We start from the raw sequence: 15,008 nt of genomic DNA on the forward strand, positions 1-15,008 counted from the left end.
TTCTGACTTCAAAATGGAAGTCATGGCAGGAGCAGGCCACAGCCACATGCGGCAGTAGCTGGAGTTGGGTACACACACCCATCCACACTTGGAGTGTGCACCGCTGAGTTCCCTCCGGCCCTGCCATCTCACCCTACTTCACCCGCCTACTCCACTATCTGCCTTCTTACACAGTGCATTTTTGTCATCTCAAGTGCCTCATAGTTTTACTTTTCCTTGTCTGACTCTACTTTAGCCTTATGCTTCAGTAAAATGAAGAGAAACAGGATAGAATGTGAACAAGGTATAGTTCAGGCAGATTTTACTTGCCCAACCAACAGAACCAGAATCCAGGTTTTCCTGACACCCAGTCTTGTTATTTTTCCCATCAAGAATTTCACATGGAAGTCACTGAAGTAAACAAGTAGCAATGGGTGTAACTGCTAACAGACAAATTCCAGCTATTTAGCGATTCAAGATTCAAATTCCAAACCTTTTCCTTCAATTATTTCTGCTTCCCCTCATCTCCTACATTACCTTTTCCATGAAACTGAGTGGGCTTTATGATTTGCTTTGACAATAAGCAGTGATGGAGGTTACCATGCAGCACTGCAGAATTCAGACTTTTTGGACATACTTCATGGTGGCACGTCATATATAATAAAGACCCTACTGCAGCTTGGTTGGGCATGGTGGCATATATGTCTTTAATTATCACACTCACAAACTTGTGAATCAAATGGGAGTTCGAGGATGGCCTGGTCTACAAGGCAAGTTCCAGCCTCAGGCATCGCCGGGATCTGAATAATTTACAATGAGCAAAGCCCCTTGCCAGTTACTTTGGACAATAAACGAGAAACAAAACCATGGAGGTCTTGGCCCTGAGCATTCAGCATTGTAAAAGACCCATGTGCACGTTCATTGAACATCTCTTAAGATCCAGAATGCAATTTCCAGGTTTCCGATCACAACAGAAACAGCTGGAAGATAACAAATTGCTGGTTTCCCCCTATAGTTTCTTTGGCCACTAGGTCCTGACTTTGAAGAAAAATATTCTTTTCAGAGCCCTTCACACAGGAGCCCTTCATTCCTGCAGTTTGATTGGGGGAGAGAAAGAATAGGGGAGGCCCAGATTGGGTTCTCTCCATTCCAGAGCCTGATCCCAGAGCTGTCTCCACCCACTAATACTCACACGTAACTTTGTCATAGGGCGACTATTACCACTCCCAAGGTGTCACAAACAGAAAGGATCTGCAGCTGGCGCCACTGCAATGTCAGCGCAAGCCAGCCAGGCTGCGCTCTAGCCTCACTGTACCTGGGCTTGCCTGAGCCCGGAGAAGCAGCATTCTTTAGGGAAAGAAGCCTTCTCAAGTGGGAGCAAAAATGATGTGAGACGAACACCCATCCCGGGCACTATGTGAATTTGGGGTGAGTTCTCTTAGGCCTAGTTAATTTCTACTTTTTAGCAGCTACTAAGCTGCCCCCTGGTGTTATCGGGATCCACCATTTTCCTGGGCTTTCCCCCCAAACCACCCGAGCCTGTCATCTTTGTACACTTGCAGAGGTCACAAGTGGTGTGGGCTCCGTGCAACCAGAGCTTCTGCGACCGTACGGCAGCAGGGATCAAAGGCCCGCCGGGGCCGGCAGACAGCCCGAGCCTGCGCAGTCCCGCTCCCGCCTTGCAAAGGGTGGTGGCCACGCGGGCTCGGTCGACCAGCGTGCTCGCTCAGAGGCGGGAAAGCCCTAGGTCGGTACCCCCGCCTGCCCAGCCAGCCTGTCCTCTCCAGCGCCCGGTCCGGGGGGGAGGGGGCGAGGAGGGCCGGCGCCTCTGACTCATCATCTCCAACCCCCTTCTCGCGCGCGCTCCAAGTCTCAGGACTTTGAACCTGGGCACTCGCGCGAGGGGCGCGGCGGCAGCACCTGGGGAAGCGCGGCTCGGCCCGGCGCCGGCCCCCAACCTTTGCCAGTGTGGGCAGCTGCGGGCAGGAGGGCTAGAGACCCCCAGCCGGCTGCGGCTGCCCGGCCGCGGTGGCGGCACCGCTGTGCGCGACGGCCCGCCCGGCTCCTCCCTGCACGCGGGGCCAGTGGTCGCGTCCGAGGAAACTCGGCTAGGCCCTGCTCCCAGCGCCTCGCGTCATTCAGCAGATGCACAGCGCCCCCGCCGCCGAGGGAAGGCTCTTTATTTTCCAGTAGGTCACGGGGTAGCGGGGCATCCTGGGAATTGTAGTCTCCAGTGACTTAGGCACGACCCGGATCCAAGGGAGACCTGGAGCACAACCGACGCGGATTCTGGGTTGGCGGGTGCAGCAGCCGGGCTCGGAGTGGATGGGATTGTGAAAGGTGAACAGACGGAAACAGTGAGATGAGGCAGATGTGAAGCTGGATGGAGAGGCAGGGAGGAAGAAGGCCAAGAATGCAAGGGAAGAAACGAGGTGACATGATCTTCCTCGAGTGGGGAAGAGAAGAGAGCTGGGGCCTGGTTTGAGGAAAAACTGAGGGCACTCCTGTGGGCTCACGCACATCTTGGGGGAGTTCAGTTCTAGTCAGAGGGAGGGGCACGACGCGAAAGTGCCTGGAGGAGGGCAGTGGCACCTGTCTCGCCCACTCATCCATCTGTTCTGTTTCGGGTGCTAGCCACCATGGGACCATCCTCCAAACCAGAAACCTCCTCCATCTCAGAGAGACCCTGAAAACAGATGTGAGCAAATTTTAGGGTCAAGAAAGGCAAAACTCCAGGTAGAAGCAGAACCCTCCCAGCTTCTCGAGTCTTTCCGATAATTCATTAATACAGCTACTAGCGTTTGCACACCCGTGTAGTTCCAATCGTTAAATACCCAGTTCCTTCACAACCGTTATTAGGGGCACTAACGTCCAATGCCAGAAAGCCGGTCAGTGTCAGCCCTTCATTTCCCTACTGCCCCACTACAAGGACAGCCAGAAGAAAAATTAGCTGGAAGCTTGCGGCTTCATGTTTTCCTCCCCGCACCCCCTACCTCCTGTAGCTCCTGGTAGTGCAGACTTGACCTCGCGAAGCATCCTTGCTTCCTCTGGCTCAGCAAGAACAGGGCATATGTTGAGATCAGCACTCCTCCTAGGGTGAAGGCCTCCCCGCTGAGTTCTAGCACCAGCAACCCTGTCAGCTGCAGGTAGCAGGGTGAGGATGCTTTTGGGGGCACAGCCCGTTTTCTTCTGCCTTTTCTCCTCCCCTGTACCTTTCTCTTTATTCACCTGTTCCTGGATGGGGCCAGTAGGGGCAGGCCCCAAGGCTGTCTTCGTCACTTCTATCACCACCACGATGAAGCCCAAAATCAGGTTGAAGGTGTTGGATATCATCATGGCCCGCACCTACCAGGGAGCCAACTCAGCCCTGCCCAGACTAGAGGACTCATTCCGCGCTTAAACTCCACCTATACCCCAGCTGAGAACAAAACTCAGAGCCAGGACTGGTGGTGTAGGCCTATAATCTCCTAGAAGGCTGAGGCAGGAGGATCCAAAGTGCAAGGCCTCACTGGACTCCAGAATACGTTCAAGACCATTGAGTAAACTTACTGGGGGGGGGGGGCACTAGGCTGTAGCTCAGGGATAGTGTGTGCTACACTGGGAAGTGGGGGGACGAGCTTGCATTCTCTTCTCTCACCTTCCAGAAACTGGGCGCTCTGCGAAGCTCAAGGGTGATGATCCCAGTGAGGAGACCCTGAGTGGTTAGCAGGGGCACGTGTGAGCTCTCGTCATAAAGGGGTCCCTGGGCCTTCCTCTTACCCTTGTGGGTCTCACCGAGGCTCCAGGCCAGAGCGGCAGTGCTGTGGCCATGTGACAGGCAGAGCTCAAGCAGGCCACTGAGATCGTGAAGGGCACCATGGCTATGGCCAGCCAGAGTTGGCTCACCTGGAGGCCAGAGTTGGGGAATTAGAGGGGGCGGGCTGATTCTCTTTCCCCACGATGTTTTCACTTTTAGATATCAGTAACTGGGATAAATGCACGGTAGAGGAAAGTTTAAAAAAAAAAAGGCAGTTAAAGAAGTGAAATTTAAAAATTAGACGCTATTTTTCCCTAGTGCCTCATTTTATAGTTTACTTACCTTTGTGTAAGTGAGGCAAGCTACTTGGAAGGGTTGGTTTCTACATTCCTTGTTAATTTCTACATCCCCTCCCGGCCCCTAACCTGGGACAGTTTCTGGCGCAGGGTATGTATTTACTGAAAATGGATGGAATCAAACTGGCCAAAACCTGAATCAGGGCAACCTGGCCTCACCGCCACCACCAGTAGCTGTCCACTTTGCCTGTGTCTTGCCCAGTGCTGTAGCTTTTCCAGACGAAGACTGGGCCTCTCCTGCCTCGCCAGATCGGCACTGTGATCCATGGTTCCCTTGCCACTAAGGACGGTGCTTCCTGGGTTGGAAAAACTCATCATGGGGCTGTTCAGGAAATGGGAACATACAACCTCGCTCTCATTACCCCTCTGCCAACTCCCAATTCAGAGTCAGGCCCAGAACGTTACACCTACCTAGTCTGAAGCAGCCACTCCAGAGGACTGGAACTCAGCTGGTAGCTCAGTGCAGACGACAAAATTTCCTGGCACTTAGTCTGTCAGAGCTGAGGTGTGGTGGGGCAAAGATCACTATGAGGGCCTAAGGATCCAAGGAGTGGCCACGTAGACATCACCCTCAGCTCACCCCTCAAGCCACCAAGGCCTGCCTCACTCTCCCCACTTCCTGCTGCCCTAGCTCTCCCCATCTTCTTCAGGGTTCACTCACTTCATCCCTATGTACAGAGTCACCCTAAACCTCAGTCTCCCCTTATTTCCATCTTCTCTTTGTTCTTTGGCTCACTCCTCAAATAACCTGCTCTGCCCTAGTGAGACTCTGTGTTACTATTTGGATTGCTCCTCCTGGAACTCTGCTCCGAGACCGGTTTGCATTCCCCTGGCTTTCTGGAAGGTGTCTCCTTCCTCCTTACCTCTTTTTCGAAGGTGGCACTGGGGACCCCAGGGCTTTGTCAATGCTAGGCAAGTACTCTACCACCGAGCTCAATATCCAGCCCTTGCTCCTTTCTTTCTTGGGAGCTTTTTTTTTAATTGGACATTAATTGATTGATTAAATAGAGGACAAGCCCTGTACATAGTGCAGATTGTTCTGACTCCGTGATCAACACCTTGGTGCGCAAATGTTCAGTCTTGAAAAGGATACTGTACCGATGTTGTTTTTGAAAAGGATACTGTACCAATGTTTTTGAGAGAAAGGTTCCTGTAGCCTGGGCTAGAATCTTGGTTCTGGCACTTTTCCAGGCTGGTGAACTTGGCTACATTATTGTGACATTGTTTTACCTATTTGAACTCCAGTTTATTCCCTGACAAAGCAGAATTAACAACAGTATGCCCCTGAAGGGTAGCTGATGCCAGGGTGGGTAGAGGCACCATTAATGGTGCTGAGAAGGTCACACAGATGGGTCTGCTGTCCATATTCTATAGGGCTTAGTCAGAAGCAAAGGTGAGGACATTTATTTCCACAGAAAGAGAACCAGATGACCTGTGTGTAAACTTTACAGATCAAATATAGGAAAGAGCCTGTGGTCTCGAGATGAGACTACCTGTGCTGTGTCCCTGATCTTTCTGGCTGACCTCAGTCAAGTTGCCTAATCTGCTTCCTTATCTGTAAAGAGAAATTAATAATACCAACCTCATGGGGTTGCCTGGAGCACCAAGAGAAAATGCATATGAATTAGTTAGCCCAGCACATACCACATAAAGAGGTAGCTATTATTTATAATCACCGAAAATAAAAGAAACTGAGCCAGAAGATCCCTGGGAGTTGAGGCCCAGGAGAAAGGGAAGAAGAGTGGTTTTCTTCTGCCCTACTCACTGGGGCGCTGCATCCACACTGTCTTCCTGGGTATCCGGAATCGCAGCTTAAAGGGAACCAGACATCTGTTTGTGCCTGGTTCCTCTCTTTTCAATCACCAAGAGAGCTGACTTTATTTAATGGCAAGGTTGAGATGTAGGCCTTGCCGTGAGGATCCCTGAATTTGCAGGCCAGTGGAAGGACAGACCTCGAGCATCTTTTTCTTACCTGTAAATGGGAGCTTTTATTAGAGGATTACTGGAAAGATCTCATGCTGCTAAATACGTGAGCAAGCATCGTGTAAATATTGACTAAATCTGAGTATGCCACTTAGGAGTGTACAGCCACTGTTTGGGCTATAATCGCGTCGGGAGAAAGTATCACATCCCCCCTCTTCTCTGCATCTCCCCTAGGGTTGAGCGCAGCGCCGGTGCTTGGTAAGCACTCAGTAAATATTGTTGCCTTGAAGAGCCATTAAAGTGTCTTAAAGAACGGAAAACAGAATTCGCGAAGCGGCAGCGAGAAGTGTTTATCCAGAACGGCAAAGACGGAAGAGTAACTTTAATAATGTTTCTTGTACGGCAGACATTAACTATCTCTATAATCGCCCCTCCTCCTCTCCCAAAAGAGAGACAAATTGTAAGGGAGAGGCTTTGAGATAAAACCCCAGGAAGAACTTCCCGAGCCTGTGCATGTTGGGGCAGAAGCAGCGACAGAGCCAACTCCTTCCCTGGTATGTCCGGGTCTAGGGTGGGAGGGGCAGTCCCGCTTGGAGGCTGGGGGAAGGACAAGATGACCTTTCACAATCTCCTCCAGTCCCCTCGAGGAACGGTCTGCGCGCCCCACCCCCGCCCCCTCCTCCTCGCGCGACGCCCCCGACCCCCCCCCCAGGCCCGCACCCCCTGGCGGCCGCCTCCAGCCTCTCCGGGGGTCCCCCGGCCCCGGAGCCCGAGCGCGCAGCCCGCCGCGCCGCGCCGCCCCCCGCATGCTAATGGCCGGGCCGCCTCCCGCCGTACACAATGCGGGCCGGGCCGGGGGCGGAGGGCCGGGGAGGGGCGGGGGCCGGGCCGGGGGCGGGGGGGCCGGGGCCCGGCGCATCTCCCCCGGCCCCACGTAACGCTGACGCCCGCGCCGCCGGCCCGCCGCCGCCGCCGCCCGCGCCGCCGCCCGCCGGGGCTCGTGAGTAGCCGCTCCCCCCGCGCCCCCCCGCCGCCGCCCTCCCCGCCCCTCCCGGAGGGGGCGCGCGCGGAGCAGGTGCAGGGGGCGGGGGCGGGGGAGGGGCGCCGCGCGGCCCCGGCAAACTTCGTCCGCAGCTCCGGGGGGCGGGGTGGGGGCGGCGGGGCCGGCGTGAGAGTTGGGGGGGTCCGGGGGAGGGGGCCAGGTGGGGGAGCCGGGCACGGAGGGGAGGCCGCGGGGCGGCTCGGGGCGGGGGCGCGCGGCTTTGTAGGGGCCGTGAGGCCGGGCTCCACGGCCTGGGGTGCGGGGGGGGGGCTGAGGGTGCGCGGTGGGGGAACGGTGAGCGGAGTGGAGGTGCACCCCCGGTCCAGGTGCAGCGGGTGGGGGAGGGGACGGAGCCCTAACTCCCCGGGATCGGGCTGGGCAGGGGGGGGGGGAGGGGATAGGGTGGGGGTGCTTCTCTCTGTGTCCCAAACAAAGTGTCACAAAGAGCTCGGCCCGCGGCAGCCGCGGAGGCGGCTGTAACTCTGCTTTTGTTCTCCTGGCCCGGGGTAGCTGAGCTCTGGCCTCCCTATGTCCCAACCCTGCCCCCATCGGCCTCCTGGATTATTTTTCCGCGGGTGGAGTGTGGGGTGTGCCGGTGGAGCCCCTCGTGCGAGAACACAGGTCCTGCTCTGCTTGCCTACCAGTTTTCGAGAGGGACATTCTCCCAGAGGGTCTCCTACCCACCTCCCAGCCTGAGAACTCAGGCTCTTACAGGCACTAACACTTTTTTAAGGGCCAGCTCTAGTTAGAGGGATTTAAGGCTGTAGATATGCCGGCTCTCTCCCACCCCCTCTGCCCCAGCCTGGGCTCCTCAGAACTTTCAGAATCGGGGTCAAGTTAGGACATGCTAGAACATGGGTCTGGGAGAAGATTGTTTGCGGGGTGTTGTGCCTCCCTCTCACCTCTCGATAGTTATTTGGAAGCCCATGACTGAAATTTCATGCCCCCCTATCCCTTTTCCAAGAACTGTAAAAGGTGTCGAGGTTCAATGCAGTGTGTATTTGAAGCAGCTTTCAAAGCAGTGGGGTTCAGAGAGTCTGTATGTGTTTTCCGGGTGGTCCTGACTCCGGACAGTCTAATAAGCCCCCTTTCGATTTAATCTCTTCTATCGAAGTGACTCATATTCGTTAGCTGATTTAGGAGAGGGGAGATTGCCGACAAGGAAAAAAATTCATGTATTGGGAATGACCAGGGGCAGAGGCCTACTTACAGCTAGGCCCCAGAGACCCTAATCCTTTGCTCCTGAACACTTGACCTTAAAATATTTTGAACCACAGGACTTGGGGTGGGGGAATCTTGGTCCTTCATTTAGCTGATTCTTCTGTAAGTCTCTCACCACCATCCTCCGTAGGATTTGGGGGTCTTACCTTTCTGCATCAGCTCTCCTAGCGTGTAAAAGTAATTGGCCTGTTGCTTTGGAAATACTTCTCATTCGTACCGCTGGTCCTGCATCCTGCAGAGACACACACAGGAGCGAGATAACCCCTGGTTCCCCCCGGGTCTGGAAAGTAGGTCACTGCTACTCCCTGGCCCAGGCTCAGGGGTGGTGTTTAAGCTTTGAGTGTTGAAAAATGTGAGGCTTGTCCACAGACAATGCATGTCTGACTTAGGTTGCAAACCGGGTCACACTCTGTCGCTGCTGGTGCTCTCCTCTAGCGAGAGCAATTTATGAGATCCTGTGCCTGAGACCTGGTTTGATGGAGAGATGACGGAAGCCATCTTGACTGGGCCTAGGAGGTCTCGGTGGATTTTACTGATTTTAGGCCACCTTCTGGGAAACTTTACCTGAGGAGAAATTCAACTTCCATTTGGGCCTTCTTATGTGTCACTGCTTTCCACCCTGGAAACTGCTACATGCAGTGTGGTTGGTGTTGCTTGGGGGAGGAGGAAGCCGTGCCCCGTTTCTGCTCCTTTTGCCTCAGACATAAGCCGTTTTCCTAGGAGACATTTTGCTTGGTGTTTTACAGGCAGTATTCTAGGCCCTAGCATCTTCTCAGGATCAGAATATGCGCCCATAGGTTAGTCAGCTATGACCATGCAGTATTCACACACACACACACGCACACACACACACACACACACACCCCTCCCAGCCATCTGCTTCCTCTGAATATACCAGATTGGCTGTACACCAGGATGTTCCGGGAATCCCCAGGAAAGCAACAGAATGTGATGGACTCAAATACGATGCCTCAGTAACCCATTCCAGGATGTACAAACTGTAACTGTTATGACAGTCTGTATAGCTAATTAAAATTTTTCTAGGTATGTGCATTTTCTATTCTATTTTCAGTGGCATCCAAAAGGCCACAGTAATTCCCCTGATACCCCTCCATAGCTTCTCTGATGCTCCATAGTTCCCAAATAGGATTTTTTTTTCCTCATCCACTAGTTTCTGTGTGCCTCTCTAACACTTCCTAGTTCTGTGAGTCTAAGGTGGCCAAAGTGGTGTCTCTGGTGGCCCACTGCACTCTCCATGGTACTGAAGGAATGGCTATTTGTTTTAACATTTCTTGGGGGTCAGAAGTGTTGTGACTTAAAACCACACAACTTTCAAGTTGGCAGGGACTATGAATGTAAATTTATTATAATTTATTTCATAGATGGTAAACCGAGAGATGAGGTGACTTGTTCATGGTTGTAAGACACAGACTTACAATGGCCTTGTACCCCTTAGTTCTGATTCACCTTTATGCAATTTTCAGTGAGGCTGGTCAGGCTGTTGGTCCCAGTAAAGGGTTTATTGGGAGGATCCATAGGACAAGAATGGATGCCTGGATCTGGACCTGCAGAAACACACATGTTAAGTGGTTGTCTAGAGATGCTTGGACAGGACATTTTGTTACTTTATCTGTTAATGCTCTAAGGTCAGATTCTGCATGTAACAGGTGTTTGTCCCTCGGTAGAGTCTTGCCACTCCACTCAGTGCTGAAAATTAGTGCAGCTTCGAAGCCCCAGTCTTTGCTGATAGGCAGGGCTGACTTCTGGCCCAGTTTGCCTCAATTACAGATTTGTAAGCAAAGTAAGGCTTGAGTTCTTTTCTTTCCTAGCAACCCATTTCAGTTTCATAATTCTCACTGTAAGGAAGTTCTTTATCAAATATTATGTCTGAGGTTAAATTAAAGAAAGCTAGGCCCAAGTTCATCTGAGCTGAACAAGATACAATTCTGTATGGAAGGAGGAAGGTAGTTATGACTTCTGGCCATCCACTGAAGTCTAATTCCTGACCCTGTCAGCAGTGAAATGGCAGGAGAACCTCCCCCTCACCATCCTCTCCCTCAACTCCCCTCTCCCCTGCCCTGTGCAGCACTTGTCAGGGATAGGGAATTTTAGATGGAGAATTTTAACCCCTTCCTGCTCGGAGCATGTGTGGATCCCCCTATCTGTGCAGATGGCAAGGCCCCGCCCCCCGTCCCTCACTCCAGCCTCTTGAGCTCAGAGCCAGTGTAATCCTCCTCTTGTGTGAGGAAGCCTCTCCCCTGCAGAGAGGAGGAAAGCCTGCCTCGGAACAGCTCTGGACAAAGGGGCTGAGATGCCCCATCAAACCACAGGCTCCAAGGTTTGAAATGGGGTGAAACCTAAATGGGATTTGCAGTTTAAACCCCTTGCCTAGGCTGGTAGTGCCCCTTAACTTCCACGCCTCCCCCAACTCTCTACATTCCCTCTGTAGCTGGCTCTCCCTCCATGCCCCTCCCCCTCTGTCTCCAGACGCTGCTGCTGGGAGGTGTTTCTCTCCCATGCATGAATGAGTCTCTGTAATGAATGGAAATGAATGGATCAGGAATCCAGGGAGGGGGAGGGGGAGGAGGAAAGACCAGAAGACTGGGTGCCGGCAGAAGCTAGGAGGAGGGACCTGGAGGGATTTTGGCTGGCTGGCCCCGGGTCTGAGAGGAGCTGGTACCACTTGGATAATAGGAGTATGGCTAGCCCTCCGCATTTGTTTATCCAGTGGCACAGCCCAATGCGAGTGGAAGAGGGGTATACTATGATGGCCTCCCACATTGTGTGTGTGGTGGGGGTGATGGTGGTTCTGGACTAGGTGTTTAAAACATCGTTTGGGGGAGGAGTTCTGGGTTTGTCATACAGATTGGCAGATCAAGGGGTGCAAGTTTTGAAGACAGCAAATAGGAAGCGTGTGATACCTCAAGATCCACGTAGGAAGAAGGGATGGGTTTTAAGAATACAGGCTGCAAAGTGGGGTGACTTTACTGCTGAGAGCCAGGGCTCATCTTTCCTCCAATCAATCTGTCTTGTTTTAGCACCTCCGCACCTGTTGCCTTCATTAGCAGCTTTCCTTCCTCCTCCTCCCAATCCTCAGAACCAGAGAATGTGAAGGGGGTCCATGGAGGTGAGTGAAGCGCTGTCCTTGACCTGCAAGTGCCTTCGGCAGTCCCCACCTCTCTACATTCTTACTTCCTGTTATAGTAATAGATGCTATTACCTTGGCCCCAGTATCTAACTTCCACCCATCCCACAACTTCTGGAGGTGAGAGGCACCAGTGTTCTCAGGTCAGGCCCCAGCCTACCACACACTCTTATTTTCCATTCTTCGTGCCTTTGATGCCTTTGCCTTTTCCATAGCTCGGCCCTTTCCACCCTCTCCTCTACCTGCATCTTTCCCCACAGGGCTCACGTCCCCGCATCTTGGTCGGCCACCTAGAGCCTTCGCCACCAGCTTTCGACGGCGAACTGGATCTGCAGCACTACTCAAACGGACCAGGTGTGAGCGCCGGGTCTCCTGGGATGGGAGCAGTGGGCTGGTCTGAGACTCGTGCAGGTGAACGGCGATTCCCCTGTCCTGTGTGCGGAAAGCGCTTCCGATTCAATTCCATCCTGGCTTTGCACCTGCGAGCACACCCGGGCGCCCAAGCCTTCCAGTGCCCACACTGTGGCCACCGAGCAGCTCAGCGGGCTCTGCTGCGCTCACATCTTCGAACGCACCAGCCCGAGCGCCCACGAAGCCCTGCTGCACGGCTGTTGCTGGAGTTGGAGGAACGCGCCCTGCTACGTGAAGCCCAACTGGGGAGAGCCAGAAGCTCAGGGGGCATGCAGGCCACCCCTGCTGCAGAGGGCCCGGCGCGCCCCCAGGTTCCTTCCTCGTCTGCCTTCCGTTGCCCTTTCTGCAAAGGCAAGTTTCGCACCTCAGCGGAGCGGGAACGCCACCTGCATATCCTGCACAGGCCCTGGAAGTGCAGCTTGTGCAGTTTTGGTTCCAGCCAGGAGGAGGAGTTGCTGCATCACAGTCTGACGGCCCATGGGGCTCCCGAGCGCCCCCTGGCAGCTACTTCTACACCCGAACCCCAGCCTCCACCCCAGCCAGAACCCAGATCTGCCCTTGAGCCTGAGCCTGAGCCTGAACCGAGGCCAGAGCCTGAACGGGAGGCAAACCCTGCCCCGACTCCTGCACCTCCGGAGGAACCCCCTGCGCCACCTGAGTTCCGTTGTCAGGTGTGCGGCCAGAGCTTTACACAGTCCTGGTTTCTCAAGGGTCACATGCGCAAGCACAAGGCCTCCTTTGATCATGCATGCCCCGTGTGTGGCCGCTGCTTCAAAGAGCCCTGGTTCCTTAAGAACCACATGAAGGTGCACACCAGCAAGCTGGGTCCTTTGCGTGCCCCAGGGCCTGGCTCTACTCCTGCCAGGGCCCCTCAGCCTCCTGACCTGAGCCTGTTGGCTTATGAGCCACTAGGCCCAGCGCTCCTCCTGGCCCCAGCGCCCACCCCAGCTGAGCGCCGTGAGCCCCCAAGCCTTTTAGGCTACCTGAGTGTGCGAGCTGGGGAAGTACGACCCAATGGTGAGGGTGCTGACCCTGGATCTGGCCGAAGCTATGGGGGATTCCGCCCGCTGCCTTCAGCTCTTCCTAATCGGGCTCGGCGGCACCGTACAGACGAACCAGAGGAGGAAGAAGAGGTGGTGGAGGCAGAAGAGGAGAGCTGGGCCCGGGGCAGGTCGCTGGGCACTCTGACTTCCCTGCACCCCCACTCAGGTGAGGGGTCAGGACAGTCTGCATCTGCCACGGGGGCCCAGGCAAGATCTACGGCCACCCAAGGTATGTCAACACTTGGGCCACCGCTCCCGTAGTTTCCTTTTCAAAAGACCTGTCTTCTCTGTCTTCTAGGCTTTTCCCTACTGGGAAGCCTTCCTAAGGGTGTTAACTCTTTTAACAAATCTACGTTCCCCTAAACCCCTTTCCTCTTGGGTCCAGAGAGGTGGTGGGTATAATGGGTGCCTGGCTGGGACAAGACAGTCAGACCCTATAACTTCCTTTTAACGTGTTGCAGAAGAAAATGGGCTGCTGGTTGGAGGGACCCGATCCGAAGCGGGCCGCGGGGCCACTGGCAAGGACTGCCCCTTCTGTGGAAAATCTTTCCGCTCGGCACATCACCTGAAAGTGCATCTTCGCGTGCACACAGGTGAGGGAAGCGGTTTTTATGGGGGCGGGTCTAGAAGCAAGAGAGGCAAGAGCAACCGAGCAGTCTTCAGATGGGCCAGCTTTTGCATTCATCTAAATCACTTAGTAGGGAATCGGCTTCTGAGCCTTGGGGTGAAGTTTGCAAATTGAGCAAAATGTTGTCTGTGTGTTAGTGACAGTGACCCCATGACCTACTCTAACCCACTTTTTCCAGGTGAGCGTCCCTACAAGTGTCCACACTGCGACTATGCAGGCACCCAGTCGGGCTCGCTCAAGTATCACCTTCAGCGTCACCATCGAGAGCAGAGGAGCAGTGCAGGGCCTGGGCCTCCTCCAGAACCCCCGCCCCCTTCCCCGCGGGGCTCAGCCTCACTGCAGCCGCAGTCCGGAGCCAAACCAACTCAGGCCTCTGCCACCTGGGTGGAGGGCGCTGCTAGCACCAGGCCTCTTTCGAGCAGCACCGGACCAGGGTCCCGTAGAAAGCCTGCCAGCCCTGGGAGGACCCTGCGCAACGGGAGAGGTGGTGAGGCCGAGCCCCTGGACCTGTCCCTGCGAGCAGGCCCGGGAGGTGAGGCCGGGCCAGGGGGTGCCCTTCACCGCTGCCTCTTCTGCCCCTTTGCCACTGGAGCTCCTGAGCTCATGACCTTGCATCTGCAAGTACACCATAGCCGTCGAGCCCGGGGCCGCCGGCAGCCCCGAGCTGACACATCTCCACCCTATGTCCGAGCGCCGTCAGGAGAGACACCTCCCAGCCCTCCGCTAGAAGAGGAGGGCAGCCCAGGGCTGTCTAGATCTGGAGAGGCAGGTCTTGGGGGGCAAGAGCGGTAGGGAGCCCTCTTAGGAGTGTTTAGCTTAGTAAGCTTATCCCGCGGGAGCGGGAAAGTGCTAGAGGTAGTTGGGTAGAGCAGCCAGCAGGGAGCAGTGTGGGACCCGTATCCCAGCCCAAGGTGGACCAAGAGGTAAAGTGGGCAGTGGGTGAAGGAGGGTGGGCAGGCGGTACCCACCCAGCCCCGGGGAGTCACAGTGCCTTAGAAGTGGCAGAGGTGAGGGTCAGAGAACGGGGTCCTAGGGCTGGTAGAGGACGCGCTCCTGTGGAGGAGCCGCCCTGCCAGCCTCTGCTGGTCCATAGGCACGAGAGTTTATTTTTGTATAAGGGGTGGGGGTGGGGGGCACTGTACCCTTCTAGCCCTGTCAGGGGCCCTGTAGACGTTGCTATTTTTGGTACGATTCCTGTCATCCCTGTTGAAGAGTCATGTCCCCAATAAACAGGTGTCTTGAGGCACAAGGCCCTGTGTGTCTGCCTGTGTTTTGCTCTAAGGCACTTCATTATCAAGGAGCTGGAACAGGATGCAGAACTTTGCTTTACCTCCAGACTTGAGGTCCAGTAGCTCTGGATGGGCCCTAGGAAGTGGCCAAGGGATCCTCTTGCACCGTAGCTTGAGGACATCACTAGATAATTACTGGACCCATCTGATCATCTCAGCCTCAAGAAGTAGGTGCAGAGTGGAGGAGGGACTTCAGAGAGCTCACTGACTTTCTTAGCACCTCTGAGGGGGAGGC

General features: G+C 54.7%; 2 protein-coding genes across 18 annotated transcripts; one reads left to right on the forward strand and one right to left on the reverse strand.

Annotated features, from left to right (window-relative positions):
* Positions 1 to 1,210: 1,210 nt before the first annotated feature.
* Positions 1,211 to 14,733, forward strand: Znf219 (zinc finger protein 219). 10 transcript variants are annotated; one of them, XM_085698427.2, is made up of 7 exons: positions 1,211 to 1,407; positions 1,542 to 1,726; positions 6,229 to 6,548; positions 11,296 to 11,384; positions 11,663 to 13,085; positions 13,318 to 13,449; positions 13,663 to 14,733. In XM_085698427.2, exons 4-7 carry the CDS (start codon positions 11,379 to 11,381, stop codon positions 14,274 to 14,276), a joined length of 2,175 nt encoding a protein of 724 aa, XP_085554553.1. In that variant the 5' UTR covers positions 1,211 to 1,407; positions 1,542 to 1,726; positions 6,229 to 6,548; positions 11,296 to 11,378; the 3' UTR covers positions 14,277 to 14,733. The 10 variants fall into 10 exon arrangements, with proteins under 10 accessions (XP_085554553.1, XP_085554548.1, XP_085554555.1 ...); XM_085698422.2 differs by lacking the exon at positions 1,542 to 1,726; XM_085698423.2 differs by lacking the exons at positions 1,211 to 1,407; positions 1,542 to 1,726 and adding an exon at positions 1,965 to 2,319.
* Positions 2,128 to 4,602, reverse strand: Tmem253 (transmembrane protein 253). 8 transcript variants are annotated; one of them, XM_087911885.1, is made up of 7 exons: positions 4,483 to 4,602; positions 4,231 to 4,367; positions 3,754 to 3,864; positions 3,617 to 3,673; positions 3,208 to 3,324; positions 2,973 to 3,119; positions 2,128 to 2,665 (listed from the first exon to the last, which is right to left on the reverse strand). In XM_087911885.1, the coding sequence occupies exons 2-7, from the start codon at positions 4,336 to 4,338 to the stop codon at positions 2,585 to 2,587; spliced, it is 621 nt and encodes a 206-aa protein (XP_087768011.1). In that variant the 5' UTR covers positions 4,339 to 4,367; positions 4,483 to 4,602; the 3' UTR covers positions 2,128 to 2,584. The 8 variants fall into 8 exon arrangements, with proteins under 8 accessions (XP_087768011.1, XP_085554561.1, XP_085554560.1 ...); XM_085698435.1 differs by lacking the exon at positions 3,208 to 3,324; XM_085698434.1 differs by lacking the exon at positions 3,617 to 3,673 and having other exon boundaries at positions 3,739 to 3,864.
* Positions 14,734 to 15,008: the final 275 nt, after the last annotated feature.

This window comes from Myodes glareolus, chromosome 12, assembly GCF_982192425.1.
Source record: "Myodes glareolus chromosome 12, mMyoGla1.1, whole genome shotgun sequence".
Classification (NCBI taxonomy): domain Eukaryota; kingdom Metazoa; phylum Chordata; class Mammalia; order Rodentia; family Cricetidae; genus Myodes; species Myodes glareolus.

Excerpts from the sequence above, each read along its gene's own strand:
- Tmem253 (XM_085698431.1), bottom strand. The coding sequence starts at position 4,389 with ATGATGAGTTTTTCCAACCCAGGAAGCACCGTCCTTAGTGGCAAGGGA. Across the intron at positions 3,674-3,753 it reads CGCTCTGGCCTGGAGCCTCG|GGTCTCCTCACTGGGATCAT; the intron begins GTGAGACCCACA and ends CTAACCACTCAG. Across the intron at positions 3,120-3,207 it reads CTGGCCCCATCCAGGAACAG|CTGACAGGGTTGCTGGTGCT; the intron begins GTGAATAAAGAG and ends TGCTACCTGCAG.
- Znf219 (XM_085698427.2), top strand. Across the intron at positions 13,086-13,317 it reads AAGATCTACGGCCACCCAAG|AAGAAAATGGGCTGCTGGTT; the intron begins GTATGTCAACAC and ends AACGTGTTGCAG. Across the intron at positions 13,450-13,662 it reads GCATCTTCGCGTGCACACAG|GTGAGCGTCCCTACAAGTGT; the intron begins GTGAGGGAAGCG and ends CACTTTTTCCAG.